Source organism: Bos indicus, chromosome 24 (assembly GCF_029378745.1).
Source record: "Bos indicus isolate NIAB-ARS_2022 breed Sahiwal x Tharparkar chromosome 24, NIAB-ARS_B.indTharparkar_mat_pri_1.0, whole genome shotgun sequence".
Classification (NCBI taxonomy): Eukaryota; Metazoa; Chordata; class Mammalia; order Artiodactyla; family Bovidae; genus Bos; species Bos indicus.
In genome coordinates this window covers 24301492-24312372 of record NC_091783.1, presented here as the reverse complement: position 1 = coordinate 24312372, position 10881 = coordinate 24301492, and the positions used below count along the sequence as shown (strand labels likewise).

The 10881-nt window shown below is 37.8% G+C and overlaps 1 protein-coding gene across 1 annotated transcript in view; it reads right to left on the bottom strand.

The window, feature by feature from the left end:
• Window positions 1-10881, bottom strand: part of CCDC178 (coiled-coil domain containing 178) — a 417287-nt gene that overhangs the window by 250788 nt on the left and 155618 nt on the right. The window contains exon 17 of the mRNA XM_070778765.1: window positions 3475-3620. Coding sequence (XP_070634866.1) covers window positions 3475-3620 — 146 coding nt within the window. The remainder of the gene's footprint in view (window positions 1-3474; window positions 3621-10881) is intronic.

Below are 10881 nucleotides of genomic sequence, written 5' to 3'. Positions count from 1 at the left end.
AAACAAAAGAGACCATAGCAAAAATCAACAAAGCCAAAAGCTGGTTCTTTGAAAGGATAAATAAAATTGACAAACCATTAGCCAGACTCATCAAGAAACAAAGGGAGAAAAATCAAATCAATAAAATTAGAAATGAAAATGGAGAGATCACAACAGACAACACAGAAATACAAAGGATAATAAGAGACTACTATCAACAATTATATGCCAATAAAATGGACAACGTGGAAGAAATGGACAAATTCTTAGAAAAGTACAACTTTCCAAAACTGGACCAGGAAGAAATAGAAAATCTTAACAGACCTATCATAAGCATGGAAATTGAAACTGTAATCAAGAATCTTCCAGCAAACAAAAGCCCAGGTCCAGACGGCTTCACAGCTGAATTCTACCAAAAATTTAGAGAAGAGCTAATACCTATCCTGCTCAAACTCTTCCAGAATATTGCAGAGGAAGGTAAACTTCCAAACTCATTCTATGAGGCCACCATCACCCTAATACCAAAACCTGACAAAGATCCCACAAAAAAAGAAAACTACGGGCCAATATCACTGATGAACATAGATGCAAAAATCCTTAACAAAATTCTAGCAATCAGAATCCAACAACACACTAAAAAGATCATACACCATGACCAAGTGGGCTTTATCCCAGGGATGCAAGGATTCTTCCATATCTGCAAATCAATCAATGTTATACACCACATTAACAAATTGAAAAATAAAAACCATATGATTATCTCGATAGATGCAGAGAAAGCCTTTGACAAAATTCAACATCCATTTATGATAAAAACTCTCCAGAAAGCAGGAATAGAAGGAACATACCTCAACATAATAAAAGCTATATATGACAAACCCACAGCAAACATTATCCTCAATGGTGAAAAATTGAAAGCATTTCCTCTAAAGTCAGGAACAAGACAAGGGTGCCCACTTTCACCATTACTATTCAACATAGTTTTGGAAGTTTTGGCCACAGCAATCAGAGCAGAAAAAGAAATAAAAGGAATCCAAATTGGAAAAGAAGAAGTAAAATTCTCACTATTTGCAGATGACATGATGCTCTACATAGAAAACCCTAAAGACTCCACCAGAAAATTACTAGAACTAATCAATGATTATAGTAAAGTTGTAGGATATAAAATCAACACACAGAAATCCCTTGCATTCCTATACACTAATAATGAGAAAACTGAAAGAGAAATTAAGGAAACAATTCCATTCACCATTGCAACAGAAAGAATAAAATACTTAGGAATATATCTACCTAAAGAAACTAAAGACCTATATATAGAAAACTATAAAACACTGGTGAAAGAAATCAAAGAGGACACTAATAGATGGAGAAATATACCATGTTCATGGATTGGAAGAATCAATATAGTGAAAATGAGTATACTACCCAAAGCAATTTATAGATTCAATGCAATCCCTATCAAGCTACCAACAGTATTCTTCACAGAGCTACAACAAATAATTTCACAATTTGTATGGAAATACAAAAAACCTCGAATAGCCAAAGCTATCTTGAGAAAGAAGAATGGAACTGGAGGAATCAACCTATCTGACTTCAGGCTCTACTACAAAGCCACAGTTATCAAGACGGTATGGTACTGGCACAAAGACAGAAATATTGATCAATGGAACAAAATAGAAAGCCCAGAGATAAATCCATGCACATATGGACACCTTATCTTTGACAAAGGAGGCAAGAATATACAATGGATTAAAGACAATCTCTTTAACAAGTGGTGCTGGGAAAACTGGTCAACCACTTGTAAAAGAATGAAACTAGAACACTTTCTAACACCATACACAAAAATAAACTCAAAATGGATTAAAGATCTCAACGTAAGACCAGAAACTATAAAACTCCTAGAGGAGAACATAGGCAAAACACTCTCTGACATACATCACAGCAGGATCCTCTATGACCCACCTCCCAGAATATTGGAAATAAAAGCAAAAATAAACAAATGGGACCTAATTAACCTTAAAAGCTTCTGCACAACAAAGGAAACTATTAGCAAGGTAAAAAGGCAGCCTTCAGAATGGGAGAAAATAATAGTAAATGAAGCAACGGACAAACAACTAATCTCAAAAATATACAAGCAACTCCTACAGCTCAACTCCAGAAAAATAAATGACCCAATCAAAAAATGGGCCAAAGAACTAAATAGATATTTCTCCAAAGAAGACATACAGAAGGCTAACAAACACATGAAAAGATGCTCAACATCACTCATTATCAGAGAAATGCAAATCAAAACCACTATGAGGTACCATTTCACACCAGTCAGAATGGCTGTGATCCATAAGTCTACAAGCAATAAATGCTGGAGAGGGTGTGGAGAAAAGGGAACCCTCTTACACTGTAGGTGGGAATGCAAACTAGTACAGCCACTATGGAGAACAGTGTGGAGATTCCTTAAAAGACTGGAAATAGAACTGCCTTATGATCCAGCAATCCCACTGCTGGGCATACACACTGAGGAAACCAGAAGGGAAAGAGACACGTGTACCCCAATGTTCATCGCAGCACTGTTTATAATAGCCAGGACATGGAAGCAACCTAGATGCCCATCAGCAGATGAATGGATAAGAAAGCTGTGGTACATATACACAATGGAGTATTACTCAGCCATTAAAAAGAATACATTTGAATCAGTTCTAATGAGATGGATGAAACTGGAACCTATTATACAGAGTGAAGTAAGCCAGAAGGAAAAACACCAATACAGTATACTAACGCATATATATGGAATTTAGAAAGATGCTAACAATAACCCTGTGTACGACACGGCAAAAGAGACACTGATGTATAGATCAGTCTTATGGACTCTGTGGGAGAGGGAGAGGGTGGGGAGATTTGGGAGAATAGCAGTGAAACATGTATAATATCATGTATGAAACGAGTCACCAGTCCAGGTTTGATGCATGATACTGGATGCTTGGGGCTGGTGCACTGGGAAGACCCAGAGGGAGGGTATGGGGAGGGAGGAGGGAGAAGGGTTCAGGATGGGGAACACAGGTATACCTGTGGCGGATTCATTTCAATATTTGGCAAAACTAATACAATATTGTAAAGTTTAAACATAAAAATAATTAAAAAAAAGGTTGGGTGAAAAAAAAAACATATATTATTAACCATTTCATATAAGTGAGAAATACTAAAATTAGTGGGAGAGATTATGAATTTCATAACAAATAAAAATTCTTATGCTTGGAAAAGGAGAAACATTAGAAGTTGTTTAAATAAGAATAAACCCAGAGGAGCAACAAAAAATGAAAGCAATTTATAATCATGTGTTTATACAAAAATTATAAAATATCACCTGTATATTTCACACCAGATCATGACAGAAAGTATATATCATTCCAGGAATAAATTTTAAACAGGGAAATTTGATCACATCTCTTTTATAACTGATATAGTAAGTGTTTAATATTTCGATAAATTTAAAGTACTTACTTTAAATAGTCAAGTGTGTGATCAAAAGCAATCTTTTCTTTTTCTTTTTGTTCTAAGTTCTTATTCAGTTGAATGATTTTTGAATGATAAACAATTGTTTTACTTTTAGTGGTCTCTATTTCTTTAAAAATTTGTGAGCGTTTATCCTGGGGGAAAAAATCAGGAGTATTTTAAATACTAGAAGTTTCAAATTCTTGCAATTTAGGAACACAAATAGTTTTTGGCCATGTAAGCAATTAAAAGCAAACAGTAGTTAAAGAGGGAGGGGACACATGTATACCTATGGCTAACTCATGTTGATGTATGGCAGAGGCCAACACATTATTGTGAAGCAATTTTCCTTCAATTAAAAATAAAGGCATTTGGGGAAACAAGAGAATCAGCTCAGTTCATTCACTCAGTCATGTCTGACTCTTTGTGACCCCATGGAGTGCAGCATGCCAGGCTTCCCTGTCCATCACCAACTCCTGGAGCTTACCCGAACTCATGTCCATTGCATCAGTGATGCCATCCAACCATCTCATCCTGTTTTTTCCCTTCTCCTCTCACCTTCAATCTTTCCCAGCATTAGGGTCTTTTCCAATGAGTTGGTTCTTGCATCAGGTGGCCAAAGTATTGGAGTTTCAGCTTCAGCATCAGTCCTTCCAATGAATATTCAGGACTGATTTCCTTTAGGATGGACTGGTTGGATCTCCTTGCAGTCCAAGGGACTCTCAAGAGTCTTCTCCAACACCACAGTTCAAAAACATCAATTCTTTGGTGCTCAGCTTTCTTTCTAGTTCAACTCTCACATCCATACATGACTACTGGAAAAACCATAGCTTTGACTAGACAGACCTTTGTTGGCGAAGTAATGTCTCTGCTTTTTAATATGCTGTCTAGGTTGGTCATAACTTTTCTTCCAAGGAGCAAGGGTCTTTTAATTTCATGGCTGCAGTCACTACCTGCAGTGATTTTGGAACACCAAAAAATTAAGTCTCTCACTGTTTCCATTGTTTCCCCATCTATTTGCCATGAAGTGATGGGACCAGATGCAATGATCTTAGTTTCTGAATGTTGAGTTTTAAGCCAACTTTTTCACCCTCCTCTTTTACTTTTATCAAGAGGCTCTACATCTAATCAAAGCAAACAACAATTCAGGTTTATGTTCTTTCCTCGAGCATTACATCTGATCAGGTTTCCTAAAAGATGGGTTAGAACCATCAATTCTCTCTCCCTCTCTACTCTGCACTAACTCATCTCCTGCCCTGCCCACCCACACACATCTGCACACCTGAAGGACATGTCTTTTAATATGTCAGCATGTGGTCACTGGTTATGAAACATGTATCCTGAAGGCAGGCATGAATATATATTGTTCTGAGGTTTAAGAAAAAGAGGTCAATGTTTAATACCAGCATAATTCCCCAAGGCTGGCTGGTCCAATCCAAGACTGGAGATCTGATTTGGTGTCTTTTTTTGCATGACCCCTTCATGGCTGTTGGTGTCTACATTGACTGGCTGATTTCCTGACTGTGTGATCAACTCAATGCAGGTTTCTGACTCCACATCTGGCCCAACTTCTAGCAATGGATTCCAGTCTCAGCTGCTCCCTTTGCTCCTATTTTCCTCCATTTTCCCCTCACATGCTTCATAATTCTTTCTCTATTCTTACAGGTTTCAAGAAGAATGAATTGCTAACCTTGTATACTTATTTTCCTATAAAAATCTTCTCTTTGTCCAAGATTTGGAACACTGAGTACTGTATTTGAATTTTCATAACATTCACTTTTATTTTTTTTTTTCTGGAAGCTCTGGAATTTTTCCACTAATAAATGAGATGATTTGGGTTTGTTTGTTTGCTACCAGAATATAGTCAAGCCAGCTGACAAGGATTCTTCAATGGACCCCCTAAAATATTATGTTATTTCTAGGAGAAAATTAAACCTAAAAAAAGTGTGAAAAGGCACAAATATGGGTAAAAATAAGTAGGAACGAGTCAGAGACAATGGGCAACTGTGGGTCCGGCATGTTCTCTACTACTCTTGACTTTCAGTTCAGATTCCATAAACGCCTTAAATCTTAAATGAAGATTTTCATGGGAAACTGAGATTTCAGAAGCAACGGTGTCAACAACTTAGACCACCAATTCAGTGATGCTGAAGGTGGTGCCAGAGATTTTACAGTAAAGGAAAGAGACAGTGCACTTTCTGCTGACAGCGGTGAAAAGCAAAAAGTATATCTGTTGCTTTTCATAGGCAACATCAGGCTTCCCTGATAGCTCAGTTAGTAAAGAATCTTCCTGCAATGCAGGAGACCCTGGTTCAATTCCTGGTTCGGGAAGATCTACTGAAGAAGGGATACGCTACCCACTCCAGTATTCTTGGACTTCCCTTGTGGCTCAGTGGGTAAAGAATCCACTGGCAATGTGGGAGACCTGGGTTTGATCCCTGGGTTGGGAAGATCCCCTGGAGAAGGGAAAGGCTACCCACTCCAGCATTCTGACTTGGAGAATTCCATGGACTGCATAGTCCATGCAGTTGCAAAGAGCTGGACACAACTGAGTGACTTTCACCCACTCACTCATAGTGAGGCTTTGATAAATGTGAGCACCATATCCCCTTCCATGGCATCAAAAATATTAGAGATATCCCACAATGAGAAAAGAAATTGTTAGATGCCACATGTCAATCAAGAGTATATGTCTGTGTATCCTGAGTATGCAAAATTGGGAGACCCCAAGAACCATTAGTGAGCCTTTATGAATGCTGAAGTGTCACCAGAGCAAATTGGAATTTAGGCATAAACAACACATTTATAATTTGGGGGGGTCATTTTTTTCTCTAGCCTGGTAACATGTTTCAGCAATTTTGAGGCTCTCCACCCAAAGACAGTTTCATGCCTAGACTTGGAAGGTTCTGGAAATCTGAAACAAAGTTAATTAATGCTTTACTATACAACATTTTTAATTACTTTATCTAAAAAACTATGAAACCACATATTTTCAAAATAGTAGATAATACAAATTATATTCAGATTCTAAATTATTAATTTCAAATAAAATTTTAAATATTTATTTAAGATTTAATTAATGTTTTCACATTATCTAAATGTACTATTTCCAGGTTCTACACCTAAGATTTAATATGGGGCTAAACATAGCAAAAATTCAGTAATACTATTTAGCTTGGGCCATGACTGAATGTTTATGCAGAGTAAAAGATAAAATTATTTGTCTAACTTAGGTTCTTAGAGGGTAGCAATGCTGCTATGAAAAGTGAAAGTGAAGGCGTCAATTACTCAGTCAAATCTTTGTGACCCTGTGAACTGTAGCCCGCCAGGCTCCTCTGTCCATGGAATACTCCAGGAAAGAATACTGAAGGAGAAGGAAAGCCATTCTCTTCTCCAGGGGATCTTCCTGACCCAGGCATCAAACCCAGGTCTCCTGCATTGCAGGCAGATTCTTTACCATCTGAGCTGCCGGGAACACATAGTACTGTTTATATACCAATCAACATAATGAGGACTTAACATATGCTATTAATAATGTCTGCAATTTCCTTTAGAATAGAGTTCCACAGCATGACACACAGGCATTCCTTCATCTAGGCATTAGCCTTCTCACTAACTTAATCTTTTTTCAGTCTTATTAACAGGTAATCTGCTCTCTGGTCATGCCAAAGTGCTTGCAATTCCACAAACACATAGCATTCTCCCATGACCTCTTTGCTTTGCAAACACAAGGTCTATTTCTAAAATGTCCTAACTTAATTTCTTCATCAAATTAAAAACTATATAATAATAAAAGTAATGGGAACCATTTGTTAAATGCTTCTAGCGCCAATTATTCTTTTAGCCTTTTTGTGTATATCATCTCTGTTGTCTACAACATCATAGCAAGGCAAATATTCAACCTCCGGTTTTTCTATTAGTAGTTCTTGTTCTTACACATCACCTCCTCTGAAAAATCCTCCTGGATGCCCTCGATTCATCTGTGTTTACTCCTGCTTGACTCTTCCCACACTATTACACTGCTGTCATGGTTCTGCTCACAGTATATTAAGGCTGTCTGATCCCAACAAGATGATGTATTTCTTGAGTGAACCAAGTTCTCCTTTTACTTCCCCAACTCCAGAAACTTCCAACAATATTTAAGACATTTTAAGTGAAAAAGTTGGCTTAAAGCTCAACATTCAGAAAACGAAGATCATGGCATCTAGTCCCATCACTTCATGGGAAATAGATGGGGAAACAGTGGAAACAGTGTCAGACTTTATTTTTCTGGGCTCCAAAATCACTGCAGATGGTGATTGCAGCCATGAAATTAAAAGACGCTTACTCCTTGGAAGGAAAGTTATGACCAACCTAGATAGCATATTGAAAAGCAGAGACATTACTTTGCCAACAAAGGTCCATCTACTCAAGGCTATGGTTTTTCCTGTGGTCATGTATGGATGTGAGAGTTGGACTGTGAAGAAGGCTGAGCACCGAAGAATTGATGCTTTTGAATGCTGCGATTCATGGGGTCTTAAGGAGTTGGACACGACTGAGCGACTGAACTGAACTGAACTGAATTGAAGTACTCAACGGTAATTGGAAAGACAAATTAATGTGAAGGACAAACAAAAGACAAAGAAGCCTTCTTCTCTAATCCTCCAACTCTTAGTAACTTCTATGATGCTGAGCACACACACAAGGTATTCAGCCATGTTTTCCACTGAAATTTATTTGTATTTGTTAGATATACCATCTTTGGCAATTTTTAATTAATATTTTAGCAAATATGAAGATGTGGATAGAAGAACTCTGGAGGCATTCCACTGCAGTCTTGAACACATATGTTTTCTCTTTTGTGACACATGTTACAAGTGCTTTGTTATTAAGAACAGTAGTATGCTGGGTAGTGAGAGCTGGCCTGAATGCTTTTACCCTGATGTTAATGGAAATGCACATAATGATTTATAATTAAACATCATGTCTGCTGGAAGATACTGGTAGATACTATTACACATGTTATCAAGTTAAGTCTTTTTTAAAAAAATAAAAGTGGCTTTTGAATTTTATCAATTTTATTTTAAGTGAACTTTCATTTCTGTACATGCAGTGAACTATATATTTTTGTTGAGTCATCATCACATTCATCAAAAGAGTCTTATTTTGCATAGTATATTCTTTTCAGCATATTGCAAAATTCAATTCACAATATATTTTAAACTGTCATTTATGTTCATAAGTGAGATCACTTATGTATTTTTCAGTTATGGTTTCAGGGTTATATTTTAACATAATAAATTTAAACACTTTCCATGCCTTCTTATGCTCTGAACCTGGTTTTTGTAGGGAGGCTTATAAAGTATCTATGTTTGTCCTTGCCTTTACTAAAATTACACCAATTTTATTGTTATTGATCTATTTTTGCTAATTTTTTCTTCAGATCAGATCAGTCACTCAGTCGTGTCCAACTCCTTGTGACCCCATGAATCGCAGCACGCCAGGCCTCCCTGTCCATCACCAACTCCTGGAGTTCACCCAGACTCACGTCCATCAAGTCAGTGATGCCATCCAGCCATCTCATCCTCTGTCGTCCCCTTCTCCTCCTGCCCCCAATCCCTCCCAGCATCAGAGTCTTTTCCAATGAGTCAACTCTTCGCTTGAGGTGGCCAAAGTACTGGAGTTTCAGCTTTAGCATCATTCCTTCCAAAGTAATCCCAGGGCTGATCTCCTTCAGAATGGACTGGTTGGATCTCCTTGCAGTCCAAGGGACTCTCAAGAGTCTTCTCCAAAAAATAAACTCAAAATGGATTAAAGATCTAAACGTAAGACCAGAAACTATAAAACTCCTAGAGGAGAACATAGGCAAAACACTCTCCGACATACATCACAGCAGGATCCTCTATGACCCACCTCCCAGAATATTGGAAATAAAAGCAAAAATAAACAAATGGGACCTAATTAACCTTAAAAGCTTCTGCACATCAAAGGAAACTATTAGCAAGGTGAAAAGACAGCCTTCAGAATGGGAGAAAATAATAGCAAATGAAGCAACCGACAAACAACTAATCTCAAAAATATACAAGCAACTCCTACAGCTCAACTCCAGAAAAATAAACGACCCAATCAAAAAATGGGCCAAAGAACTAAATAGACATTTCTCCAAAAAAGACATACAGATGGCTAACAAACACATGAAAAGATGCTCAACATCACTCATTATCAGAGAAATGCAAATCAAAACCACTATGAGGTACCATTTCACACCAGTCAGAATGGCTGCGATCCAAAAGTCTACAAATAATAAATGCTGGAGAGGGTGTGGAGAAAAGGGAACCCTCTTACACTGTTGGTGGGAATGCAAACTAGTACAGCCACTATGGAGAACAGTGTGGAGATTCCTTAAAAAACTGGAAATAGAACTGCCTTATGATCCAGCAACCCCACTGCTGGGCATACACACTGAGGAAACCAGAAGGGAAAGAGACACGTGTACCCCAATGTTCATCGCAGCACTGTTTATAATAGCCAAGACATGGAAGCAACCTAGATGTCCATCAGCAGATGAATGGATAAGAAAGCTGTGGTACATATATACAATGGAGTATTACTCAGCCATTAAAAAGAATACATTTGAATCAGTTCTAATGAGGTGGATGAAACTGGAGCCTATTATACAGAGTGAAGTAAGCCAGAAGGAAAAACATAAATACAGTATTCTAACGCATATATATGGAATTTAGAAAGATGGTAACAATAACCCTGTGTACGAGACAGCAAAAGAGACACTGATGTATAGAACAGTCTTATGGACTCTGTGGGAGAGGGAGAGGGTGGGAAGATTTGGGAGAATGACATTGTAACATGTAAAATATCATGTAAGAAACGAGTTGCCAGTCCAGGTTCGATGCACGATACTGGATGCTTGGGGCTAGTGCACTGGGACGACCCAGAGGGATGGTATGGGGAGGGAGGAGGGAGGAGGGTTCAGGATGGGGAACACATGTATACCTGTGGTGGATTCATTTTGATATTTGGCAAAACTAATACAATTATGTAAAGTTTAAAAATAAAATAAAATTAAAAAAAAAAAAAAAAAGAGTCTTCTCCAACACCACAGTTCAAAAGCATCAATTCTTCGGCACTCAGCCTTCTTCACAGTCCAACTCTCACATCCATACACGACCACAGGAAAAACCATAGCCTTGACTAGACGAACCTTTGTTGGCAAAGTAATGTCTCTGCTTTTAAATATGCTATCTAGGTTGGTCATAACTTTCCTTCCAAGGAGTAAGCATCTTTTAATTTCATGGCTGCAGTCACCATCTGCAGTGATTTTGGAGCCCCCCAAAATAAAGTTTGACACTGTTTCCACTGTTTCCCCATCTATTTCCCATGAAGTGATGGGACCGGATGCCATGATCTTCGTTTTCTGAA